Consider the following 12,286-nt stretch of genomic DNA (forward strand, 5'->3'; position numbering starts at 1 on the left):
GAACGGACGACGTCTCCCCCTTGTCACCTTTTGGTACATCCCAGAACGTTCCACCGAGACCAGGAGGGGAGGGGTCGGTTCGCTCAGACTGCAAACTGTAAGTCAAACCTGGATTTTGAAATGAAGGAGCCTAAAATCTGACTAGAAAGTCAAATGTAGCGAAGACCAAAGCGCTTACAGGCGAACACCCGGAACAACCCCTGCACCGTACTCTCTGGGTCTCGGATGACGCCGAGTCACGAGCTGTGGCGGGGAAGGTTCCTCCTTGAGGCTGCAGGATGCTCGCCTGGCGGTTGAGCGCCCCATGTGGCCACTCTGCCAGAGCCTGCAGGCCGTTTTATCACTGAAGGTTCTTTTGTGGGAAGGTTTGAGGCTGCCTCTACTTCTCATCAAACCTTCATTTATTTGCTTTTTTCTTGGTTTTTGGAAAGTCAGTAAGGTTTCTCCTTCAAATATCACCCAGAATAAGTTAAAATGGAGCTTCTTAAATCTTTTCCACTGGAAAACCCTTTCCATATTCAAATCAAACATTTACTAATAATCAACCTTAAATTACAATTCTTTGCTGGCAGGCAGAGGCCAGACTGCTCTATTTAGTGAGTTCCAGGGCTATGTAGGAAGAACTGTCTCAACAAACGAACAAAAACCAGTTCTCTTTTGGTATGCATGCAATTTTACCACTTTCTAAAGATGAAAGCAAACTGGCTTATGAATAAGAAGGTGTGCTTCTTTATTTTCACAGAAATAATTAAGTCTTGGCTGAATATTTGATACTGCAGGACATGAGTATATTCAGCATTTTTCAGAGTTGGTATTTTGATTTTGTAATCCTCAGTGATGAGAACACTGCTTCATTTAAATGGTATAGTACAAATTGGCATAAGTAAGCCCCTAATTAAATGCTTCCTTTGATAATGTTCCTTGGTCATGGTGTTTCTTCACAGCTATAGAATTAAGACACAGAGCAACAGGTATAATCTGATCTCTACAAGAAGGCTAAGGGCTAGGCATGGTGGTACACACCTTTAATCTCAGCACTTGTAAGCAGGGCCCCAAACCTTAATAGGAGCCAGACCTTAGCACAATGGACTCCATGATCTTAGCACATGGATAGCATCACCTATCAAAATGAAAATGAAGCCCTAATCCATCACAAACCTGAGCCATCAACTGAGGCTCTGTAATTAACATAACCTCTGTGTGTTTGACTGTGGCTGTGGGGCAGGAAAACTCCCATCTACATATGCTGCCCAGCACTTGGCTCATGGCCGTTGGCGGCCAGCTCCATCTCGCAGGCAGTTGTCTGGAGATGTGTCTCTGCACTGTGGCTGGCATGAGACAGGGAAGCCTAGTGTGGCTCCGTTTCTGTGCATTTAGAACCTTTTTTTAAGCTTTCTCAGGTCTTATGTGGAAATTCCTGCCCCACATTTGGTGCCATATGTAGGCAGAAGTTTTCCTGTCCCACAGCCAGTCTCAAATAAACACAGAGGCTTGTATTAATTACAAATGCTAGGCTGATAGCTCAGGCTTGTTACTAGCTAACTCTTACATATAAATTAACCCATGTATCTATCTATACTTTGTCACATGGCTCATGGCTTGTTACCTCGTTTTTTTTTATACATCCTGTTTGTTCAGCAGATGGCTGGCATCTCCCCTGACTCCGCCCTTCCTCATCTCATCATCCTCAGTTTGGCTTTCCCACCTAACTTTCTGACCAGCTACTAGCCTGTAAGCTTTTTAATTAACCAATGAGAGTAATGCATATTCATAGTATAAAGAAGGATTATTCCACAGCATTTCCCCCTTTTTGTCTAATTAAAGAGGAAGGTTTTAACTTTATCATAGTAAGATTATATACAACAGAAAGTTATTAAGAATTACAGTTACAATCTCCAGTCTATTTGTATTTGACAAAATTAAAGAAAACACTCAATTATCTATCCTATCTTGGTGAGTCTAAAGTTTTGTCCCTAATTTACTTTTTATTATAACTAAGGAAAACTAGTCTTCAACTCCATTAAAGACTCAAGAAAGACGAAATGTTATCTAATGACAGGGACATCAGGCTGTCTGGAAAGTCACCCAAAGTTCCTCTGTAACACTGGGGCATCCAACTTTGGCCTACAGGCCAAGAATATCTGACAGACTTTCCTGTGAAGCAGGGAATTTTGAAGGACTGTCCTACCTTGTCTTGGCAAAGTTCTGCAGTCACCCTTTTTGCTTCCTACTGGTCCAGTTTGGACAGTAACTGTCAGCAATTGAGGCAAGGGTAGTTTCTTTGCCTACATGGCTAGCTTTTGCCATAAAGAAAACATACTCCATATGGAGTTTCTTCAATGCCCATCATCTTTTCTGAAGTAGATTGGTGCTGCCAGCAACAGATATGTCTCACTGTCATAAAAACCCTAACCAAAAATGTGGTAGAGTTGTAGCTGGTGAGCTGGCTCGGTGGGTAGACACTGCCAAGCCTGACAACCTGAGTTTGATCCCTGGAACTGACAAGACAGGAAGAAAAAGTTGACCCCTAATTTACACACACACCAACACAAACACACACACACACACAAAGTAATAAATAAATAAATAGGGGCTGAAGAGATGGCTTAGGCACCTGAAGAAACATGTACACATAATCAAAAATAATAAAATTGTATCTTAAAAAATTGAAGTGAAATGATTCTTTACTGCTACAGAAACCCCTGAACATTTAGAGGGCAACTCTATGTCGCCCAAACTTAGCTTGCAGAAGATGTCAGAGATTTTGAAATCTGCCAAGGCCTGCATCCGCCAGATACAGATTCTTAACTTACAAAGAAAAAAAAGTCTGTTTTAAACCTCTTAGATAATTTGACTATGGAGATCTTAATGTTTTCATTTCTTTAGCTATTTTTTTTTTAAGCTGGGCTTGGTGACCCAGGACTGTATTCCCAGCTACTTGGGTGGCTGAGGCAAGAGGATCACAAGTTTAAGGCTTGCCTGAACCACACAGTGAATTCAAGGCCAATCTGGGAAACTTAGTGACACCCTATTTCAAAAAGTAGAAACAAGACTGGGAATGTAGCTCATGGTAGAGTGCTTATTTATATGTGTACCTGTTTTAAGAGAGATCTCATGTAGCACAGGCTAGCCTCAATCTTCTTTTTTTTTTTTTTTTTTAAGACAGGGTTTCTCTGTGTAACAGTCCTGACTGTCCTGGAACTCACTTTGTAGACCAGGGTGGCCTTGAACTCACTGAGATCCACCTGCCTCTGCCTCTGGGGTGCTGAGACTAAAGGTGTGCACTGCCACCAGCCAGCTCTCAATCTTCTTATGTAGCTAAGGATGACCCTGAATTACTGATTTTCCTCCCCAAACCTCTTAAATGCTAGGATTACAGGTTTGGGGCACCATTCCTGGTTTACACAGTTCTGGGGATAGAACCCAGGTCTTCTTGAATGTTAGGTAAACACTCTTCTCCAAGCCAGCTCGGGTATTGACTTAATTGTTTTCCCCCAATCACCGGTTATTATCTATCATTTTGGGTTGACCTCTGGTATCTTGCTGCTTTCCCTCTACACAGAGGTGACAGGATTTCTCTTGGAGGCAGACAGTAGGGAAGGAATGAGGCTATGCCTCAGGTAATGTTCTAGGAGGCCAGGCTGCTGACCTTCAAAGCATTAGGAAGCAGGCAGTTCCCAAGGGGTAAGACTTCTGACCTGAACAGGAGGGTGGGTGATAGGACCCGCTTGGGTCTGTCCTCATTTGGGCTCAGTACTGAGCATAGGCCAATACCCAGTGTTCCTCACCACCCTTTTATTGTGATCAAGTTATGTCAGAAAATCAGACAGACATAGTTGTGTCCTTCTACAACATCAGAATTTGAGAAGCAGTTAATCCAAAAGTTGTGTCAGTTTTGTTGGCTTTTCCAGCTAATAAAGATTTAATCTGTTAGATGTCTCCCATTGGCAACCATGAGTTTCTTTTTTAGTTGTTTTGGAAAGTGGTTCTTTTTTTTTTTTTTTTTTTTTTTGGTTTTTTCGAGACAGGGTTTCTCTGTGTAGCTTTGCGCCTTTCCTGGATCTCGCGCTGTAGACCAGGCTGGCCTCGAACTCACAGAGATCCGCCTGGCTCTGCCTCCCGAGTGCTGGGATTAAAGGCGTGCGCCACCACCGCCCGGCGGAAAGTGGTTCTTATATAGCCCAGAACTTGTCCTGAACTTGCTATATAGCTGAAGATGACTTTGAACTGATGACCCTCCTGTCTCCAACCTCCCAAGTTCTATGATTACAGGTGTGTGCCACCACATCCAAGCCATTATTCCAATCTTAATTACTAATATTAATACTTAGATTACATATTACTTTTTTGTTTTGGGTTTTGTTTTTTCTTTTATAAATTAATTAATTAATTGATTTTTTTTTTTTTTTTTTTTTTTGGTTTTTCAAGACAGGTTTTCTCTGTGTAACAGTCCTGGCTTCCCTGGAACTCTCTCTGTAGACCAGGCTGGCCTCGAACTCACAGAGATCCATCTGCCTCTGCCTGCCCAGTGCTGGGATCAAAGGCGTGTGCCACCACCATCAGCTGGGTTTTGTTTTTTCAAGACAGGATGTGTAGATATGGCTGTCCTGGAACTCACTCTGTAGACCAGGCAGACTGACCTCGAACTCACAGAGATCTGCCTGCCTGTGCCTCCCAAGTGCTGGGATTAAAGTTATGCATGGGGTTAAACACTGGGTGCTGCTTGGACACCATGCCTAGGCCTCCAGGAATGTCTAAAGGGCTGATGTGATCCCTCTCTCAATTCTTTCCTCTCTCATACCTTTGCTTCTCAAAACAAAGAAGGTCAAGGCTCCAAGGTCAACAGTCATTGCCAGGAGTGTGGATGGCCCTGGGGGCAGGTTTCTAACACTCCTAATGAGCCACCTCTCTGGCTCAGTCTTTGGGCAGTGCTGGGTCTGACTCCCAGCCTCCAAGTGTCCTTTAGGCCATGGAAGGGATGCAGGCTCTGGACAAGGAGACTGAGTTATGGGTCCTGGGTAATGTGGGGACCCATTATGTGTATGTGCTCATGTCACATACAATGAGCAGTTTGAGGAACGCTGGCACCCTGCTAGGAGAGATGCTTCACTTCACAAGGTGAGGCCCCAGGTACTGGGTATGTTCCAGCAAACAAGTCATTCTTGCTGTCAGTGGGTTCCTGAGTTCTTCTGACTACATCTGTGATTAGCACCCTCAGGGTCAGTACTCATGGCGGTTCGGTAGGGAGGTAAAAGGTATGTAGACCTAACTAAAAGTGAACCTGAGAGTCTTGACACTGTCATTGTCCTAACAAGCAAAGTAGGTCTAAACAGAGCAGGTAATGACCACCTGGGGCCTGGGCTGGCCTACAAGGTGGGTGTATAAGGGCCACTGGCTGGCCCTTTGCTCAGCACAGGATTGTTTGTCTTGAGAACCATGCTGGGACCTAGGCAGAGTCAGGGCTGCATAGAAGCAGGCACCCCAGTGGTCATATTATTTTTCTAGCACTCAGCAAGCTCTTGACACACAGGCAGTAGTCTGGAGTGCCAGTACCCACCACATCCAGGCTGCTAGGGGCTGGTAGAGGTTTGCCTGGCTTACAGCTACCCCGAACTTGACTAGGTATTTGGATGGATGGTGGGTGAGGGTCAGGTGGCTTCCCTCACCCCCTTGCAGCACTGGGACTCTGAGACTCACTTCCACTTTGGTCTCAGTGCTCTTCCTGATGACAGTGCAGCCTGACTTGAGGACACTACACCCGAGACGCTGCATGGCCATGGTCTTTGGCCTTGGTAGTTACTTTTCTATCCTAGCTTTGGGCACTACATGTGACCTTCTCTCTGCAGGGGTGGCTGTGCCCCTCCCCCCTAAGATACCAGGCTATATTGCTTTAGGGTGGGCACCTGGCCAACCCAGAGCCATGGTGCTATCAGTGAGGGCAAGGGTTTCTCTTGTGGATAGGGTGGCCTCTGGAGACTATGCTGGATGCCCTTGAGACTTGGAATTGGTTACAAAGAGACAGAGAAAGCTGCTACTTAACCTATTTTTTAAAACAAGTTTATTTATTGAAAGAATCTGAAAATAGTAATAAGGCCTTCATTAACAATTAACAAATTTTAAGATATTAATATGAAACATTAAGAATTTACGTGAAAACTCCATGTGTTCTAGATCAGTCTGGTAGCAGCTGTTTCTAGGCTCGTCAACACTTGCTTTTTAGATGCATGACCCACACTCCAGACCCTGCTTCTCCTCTGGATCACAGCAGAGGCCTATTGTGCTCACAATCACAGATGAACAGCACAGATCTTGGGGACAAGCTACCATAACCTAACAGCACTGAAGCCAGACAATTTAGGGCTCCATTGCTGAGTTGTGTCAACAAGGGCCCTGTAGGTCCTGACTTTAACGGGTAGAAGAAAGCTCAGTGTGGTCAGCTCTATAGAAGCTGGCAAACCCTTTTCAGCAGCATGAGACAGAAACCTGACTTTACCCTGGAAGCCAGAATGGGCAGTCCTCCCTTCCTACTGTTGCCATAAGAGGTGAAGACAAAACTGAAAGCAGATTTCTAACTGAGGCACCTTGGCTGACCATTGACTCCACAAAGGCTCCAGGGCCTGAGTGGCATCCATGTGCGTTACTTGTGTTACAGATACACGCTGCACACAGGGCTCCAAATGGCTGCTGCTCAGATGCAAACCTAAGACTCTTGTGGAAGGAGGAGGGCAGGCCCACAAGCCTGATGTCAATAGTGAGTTGGTCTCAAAACCCTTGTGGCCACTGTGTAAGGGAAGAGTGGAAACGCAGAGCCCTGTCCTGGACGCAATGTAAACCTGGACAACAGGCAGTCCCTCTAAATCTTCACAAAGCGTGTACAAGAGAATATGTACATAATCACTTCAGAAAGTTTAAAATAACCTCTAAAAGGTGTACACAGGACTTAAAATGTCTCAGGAGCTGCTGCCCTGCTACATGAGGAATGTGACGCTGCTGGATGGCTGTGCAAGGTGTTGCCTCTGTCTGCTCTGGAAGGAGTCAGAGGCCTTGGGCCAGACTCAGAGACACCTAGTCATCACATGCCTTGCCAACCCCTAGCAAGGCTGCCAGGTGACCCTGAGAGTTGCAGGGGGAGGTATAGGACCTGGGGAGAAGCACTGCAGCTAACGGAGGAGTTCTGGCTGAGACATTTATTTCAGTATCAAAGGGAAGATCAATTCATTCTGACCCCCTCGGAATTTCAACAGACTGATTTATGGGAATTCCTGACCTGGGATCTCAGGGGGGGCCTATGGGAGAGATGTAGGACACCCAGCCCAGTTCTCATTTTGCTTCTTTAGAAATGAAAAAGAGGTTTAAAAACATTAAAAAGCTGATCTGTTCTTCAAAAGGCAGACCCGAGCTCTCCCAGCAAGGCAGGCAGGACACAGATGCCTGGACAGCCATGTGGTTTGTCAAGGCCAGGTCAGCCAGAAGGCCAGCAGGAGAGCAAGAGAAGGAAGGCCCCCCAAGGGCTTGAGGGCTCAGGTTGGAGGCTGGGAAGTGAGGCCTAACTGTCCTCCTCATCCTGGTCCTCCTCCTCCTCTGGGAAGTGAGCTTGCTTCTTTCGGACATTCCAGTGCAGACACTGGGCAAGGCTCTCAAACCAGTCACTCACAGGGTCAGACACACAGATAGAGGGCAGCGGGTAGCAGGAGGTGGTAATGCTGATGCTGTGAAGGGAAGGAGAAATATGTTTGGGTAAGCCAGGTACTTTTTCAAGTAAAAAACTGTTCTCCCTAGGCCAAAGCCCTCTCCCACAGCCTCACTGTGTCCTAATGCCAGCAGCCACTTTGGATCCTGAGGGGTACACAGACACAGGCTCTGTCCCTGTTGTCACTGTACTGGTAACCTGACTCGCGGTCTGATTCCCAGGGGTCTGGGCAACTGCTCCTGCAGTGAGGCAGCGTGGGGATTGGTGAATGACCAGACAAATACATAAGCAGCTCTGCTGGCCCACCCTAGACGCTGTGATAGGCCCCATGTAACTGTTGGGCAGCACACGCACACCCAGGAAGGTGAAGGGGCAGGCTGAGTCAGGGCGCCTGCTGCTTCTGAGGCTGTGCAGTGGACTGAGGGCTGGCGTGGACCTTTCATCTCAGGTACGGCAAGCCATAGGCAGCACCACAGCCTTGCGGAGGTGACTCACCCTAGATCTAGGCTGAGACCAATCCTGTCTCTGGGTGTATAACAAGAACCAAGGGACAGGGCCTTGCTACAAGCCTACTGCATCTATACATGACCATGCTTTGTAATAGGCCACCCACTAGTGATTAATACCACATGATAGAAGACAAGGTCAGCCCATGTTCCAGCATTGCAGCCCCACACCTGTCTCCATGGCGTATTTCCTGCCTCTTCCGTCCATCAAAAGACACCCATGCAGTGTTCCTGGCTTCCGGTGACAGCATAATCTAAAGGGGTGAAACAGGAACAAAAGTGGGCTCTAGGCATGAAGGATGTGTTTCCAGCTTACTCTGGGTCCTCCTGAGTTCCTGCAGGGTACAACTTTAGCCACATTTTGGTGCTCTAAGAATAGTTGCTACCTCCTATAAATATAGCCATTAGAACTCATATTAGTAACAAACTAGCTTGAGTGGCCTGTGATGGAGGTTAGAGAAAAATGAGGCTGAGACTGGGTACTCAGAGATCAGCCAGAGACCAGGTCAGAGGCTTTGTGGAGGACACTAATCAGGGGTCTTTCATCACATGGAGACACTTATGCCATCCCCTCCCAATAGGGACCATCCATACTTCTTGCAACTGAGAGCCCTGCATGGAGGGCTGGCCAGCTCTCTGTGCCACCAGAGACCATGAACAGGCTGACATGTGAGGGTGCTGGGAAGTGGGCCTTTTGGAGGTGGCAGGTGCAACTGCTTTCTGCTGGCTCAGGGTCAAAAGACTCACAGACCAGAGGAGATACAGGGAGACTGCTCTGACCTTCAGCTCGACCCCTGCGGGGACCACGATGGGCCGGAATGACAGCGAGTGGGGGCAGATGGGTGTAACCATGATGGCCGGCACGTTGGGGTGGACCATGGAAGCCCCGGCTGCAGCTGCATATGCTGTGCTGCCCGTCGGGGTGGACACGATCACTCCTGGCAGGGACAGGGTGTAGGCATCACTCTTGGGCCCATGTGGGTTTCTCGGGTCCCCAGGTGCAACATGGGCCTTACCATCGCCCTGCACAGTGGTGATAAGGTGTCCATCCAGGTAGACATCTACATTCGACAGGTATGAGGAGGGGCCTCTGTCTATCACCACTTCATTCAAGACCTGGAAGAGATGGCAAGGCCATGGCACTGCACTCAGGGGTCATGGCTCTACCATAAGCAGTTAAGGCTTACCAGAAGTTTCTTATCCTGGTGTCAGGGATTCCAGCCCCGAGTTCATCCCACCCTGATCCCCTCCAGGTTAGTTAGCTGGGGACTTCTCCACAGACCTGGTACTGCACGGCCTGCTTTCCGCCCTCTGTGTCCAGGCCGTTCTCACTGAGGCCATTATGGATGGCTCTCTTCTGGTCTCTGAGCTCTTTCACCACCCTGACCTTCAGCCGGCTCCTCAGGATAACAGCGGCATTCCCTGGGGTCAGCAGGATCCAGCTCAGGGAGGCTGGGGCCACCTCCAAGGAAGCTGGGACCCTTCTCCTTTATGTTCCTATGTCAGTGACCTTCAGTGCCTTTCACCAAAGCAACCCTGAACAGCCTATGTGCTGCCAGATTTCCCACTTTAGTAAGGAGTATTTGAAATATCTGCAATTTAGAAATCCCCAAATCTTGAAACTCCATCATTAAATAAAAATATTAAAAACAAAACAAAACAAAACAAAACAAAAAACCCAACAACAATAACCAAGGGGGCTGGAGACATGGCTCAGTGGTTAAGAACACTGGCTGATTTTAAAAAGAAGACCCAGTTTCAATTCCCAGCTCCCACAAGATGGACCACAACCTTCTATAACTCCAGTCCCAGAGGATCCTACACCTCCATGGGCACAAAGCATACATGTTGTAAAATAGACATACTTATAGGCAAAATAACCATACACATAAAATTGAAAATCAAAAACAGCAACAACAAAAACCTAACCAAGAAGAAGGGAAACCCTGAGCTGTTTTGTAAGATCCGGAACATTCCAACTTACCCTCTATCACCTGATTCACTTGGGATTGGAAGTTCTCAAAGTTGAACGGGGTCAGAAAGCCCAGGGAGCCAAGGTGGAAGGCCATGACAGGAGGCACACTGCCCTGTGGGTGAGGAGACCAGGTGGCATTGCTAGGCTACCCAGGAACCACTAAACTGTCAATAGCTGTGGACCTTGGGGATGATCCAGGCAAGAGGTTACAAGAGCCAGAACAGGGTAGGATGGTGCCATCTCCCCAAGAAGTGAGAAAAAGGTGGGAAGGGCCAAAAAGAAACAAAAGCAACAAGACCAGACCAGCTCACTGGTCACACAGGAAAGATCTGGCCAGTACCAGATACAAGGCTGTGACTGTAGAGATACATAGGCTAGAAGGAAGGCAGACTTGGCAGAGACCTGGGGGATGGAAGAAGAAAAATGGAGACGGTTTAGGCCCCATCTAAATACAAATGGGGCTGAGCCAAAACCAAGGTTCTAGGTACAAGTTGCCTGCAGTCCTTGGCCAGCAATTTCTACAGCAAAGCAGGGATGACATCCTGCCAGGAGAACCCCAACCCGCATTCCACCCTTGGCTCCACACAGCTAGATGGGCTCTGTCCTGGCATCCCACCAGGGCGTACCGTCCTCTTCCAGGCCACTCTTTGCAGGCCACCATGCCCACTCTTCTAGCATACCATGGGCCAGGTCCTACCTTGCTGAGGGCGAGACAAGCGAGGCTCCAATGTCCTCTTGCTGGCCTTACCAGCCTAGGGCTTTGGCTTCTAGACTAGTTCTGTAGTGCCAGATCTCTCCCAGATTGTCTGGTCTGTGGCCATGTGATCACACTTCAGGGAGAGTCTCCCCACACCACTACTCTCCCTCCTTACCAGCTCAACACTGTCAGAGCATGTCCATTCATCTCTACTCACCCCAGGAGACTAGTTACTTGCAAACTTGCTTTACTGCTAATAATTGGGCTGAAAAAAATTTCTACCTCCTTAGAGCAGTGGCTCTCAACCTTCCTAATGCTGTGATCCTTTAATACAGTTCCTCATGTTGTGGTGACCCCAACTACAAAATTATTTTCGTTGCTACTTCATAACTGTATTTTTGCTACCGTTATAAATCTTAATGTAAATATCTGTGTTTTCCGATGGTCTTAGGTAACCCCTGTGAAAGGGTTGTTTGACCCCAAAGGAGTTGTGACCCACAGGTTGAGAACCACTGCCTTAGAGTAAGACCACTAAGAAGCTTGTGGCCTTCTGGTATGAAGCTGTGTGATGAAGAGTAGGGGAACTTACACTCTGAAAACACCTCCTCACATTATACCCAAATAATACCTCAACACCCCGAAACACAGCCTTACCTGGAAAAGTGAGGAGGCATAGAGCAGGGTACCATCTCCTCCAAGGCATATGATGAAGTCTATCTGGTTGGAAATGTCATCATAATCTAGAACGCAGACACAAAATTTGGGAAATGTTGTCATACAAAGCCCTAGTGCTCAAGCATGCAGATGCCAACAGGGCAAAATGCCAATGACTTCTGCCAGTTGAGAGAGCTCAAGAGAGCATACCTTCACGGAAAGTGCAGAACTTCTTCTTCACTGGTCCAAAGTTTTCATCACTCACTATAGCAGGGTCTTCCAGCACTTTCTTTTCCACATACACGATCATGTTGTTCTCCTGGAAGCAAAGCATGTATGGGAGCCATCACACAGCCCTCACCAGCCCAGCCCAGGTCATGCTGGCTTTTCCACTTTTGGACAGGGGTAAAAAAGTTGTTTTCTTAGCTAGCAAGTCATTTCCAACCTGCTCACTTCATTGCTATGTAGCCAGAAACTCTGTGGCTCATGGCATCGTAGAGGTCTCTTCCCAAATAGGCACTTTCTAACCCAGTGGGGCTCAGGAATCAGATAGCTATACCATGGTTGGATATGTTTTGAGGGAGTCCCCTAAGTCATGTACTGAAAGGAACATGACTTTTGAGGTGTTGAGAGGGTAGCAACTTAATTTTTGATGTTCAGAAGTGGCACCTCTAGGGGGCGATTAGGAGTAAGGTCATCATGGTAGAGCCACACCACTGGTTTCTGGTGGTTTTACAGGAAGAGGGAAAGGGCAGAAGATATTT

The 12,286-nt window shown here is 47.3% G+C and overlaps 1 protein-coding gene and 1 long non-coding RNA gene across 4 annotated transcripts in view; one reads left to right on the top strand and one right to left on the bottom strand.

Annotated features, from left to right (window-relative positions):
• Positions 1–12,286, top strand: part of LOC128097823 (uncharacterized) — a 23,311-nt gene continuing 11,025 nt past the window's right edge. The window contains exon 1 of the long non-coding RNA XR_008214001.1: positions 1–97. This is a non-coding gene — a long non-coding RNA (uncharacterized LOC128097823). The remainder of the gene's footprint in view (positions 98–12,286) is intronic.
• The window catches only part of Nadk (NAD kinase), a 24,872-nt gene continuing 18,627 nt past the window's right edge, over positions 6,042–12,286 (bottom strand). For 2 of the 3 annotated variants that reach the window (XM_052718577.1, XM_052718580.1), the window contains exons 5-12: positions 11,733–11,841; positions 11,523–11,608; positions 10,181–10,283; positions 9,479–9,618; positions 9,213–9,312; positions 8,977–9,134; positions 8,368–8,450; positions 6,042–7,709 (exon numbers count right to left, since the gene is read on the bottom strand). In XM_052718577.1, the coding sequence (XP_052574537.1) occupies positions 7,547–7,709; positions 8,368–8,450; positions 8,977–9,134; positions 9,213–9,312; positions 9,479–9,618; positions 10,181–10,283; positions 11,523–11,608; positions 11,733–11,841 (942 nt within the window). In that variant the 3' untranslated portion in view covers positions 6,042–7,546. The remainder of the gene's footprint in view (positions 7,710–8,367; positions 8,451–8,976; positions 9,135–9,212; positions 9,313–9,478; positions 9,619–10,180; positions 10,284–11,522; positions 11,609–11,732; positions 11,842–12,286) is intronic. The other variant, XM_052718581.1, reaches the window with a different exon arrangement.

This window comes from Peromyscus californicus, unplaced genomic scaffold, assembly GCF_007827085.1.
Source record: "Peromyscus californicus insignis strain IS unplaced genomic scaffold, ASM782708v3 Scaffold_5__1_contigs__length_169319896, whole genome shotgun sequence".
Classification (NCBI taxonomy): domain Eukaryota; kingdom Metazoa; phylum Chordata; class Mammalia; order Rodentia; family Cricetidae; genus Peromyscus; species Peromyscus californicus.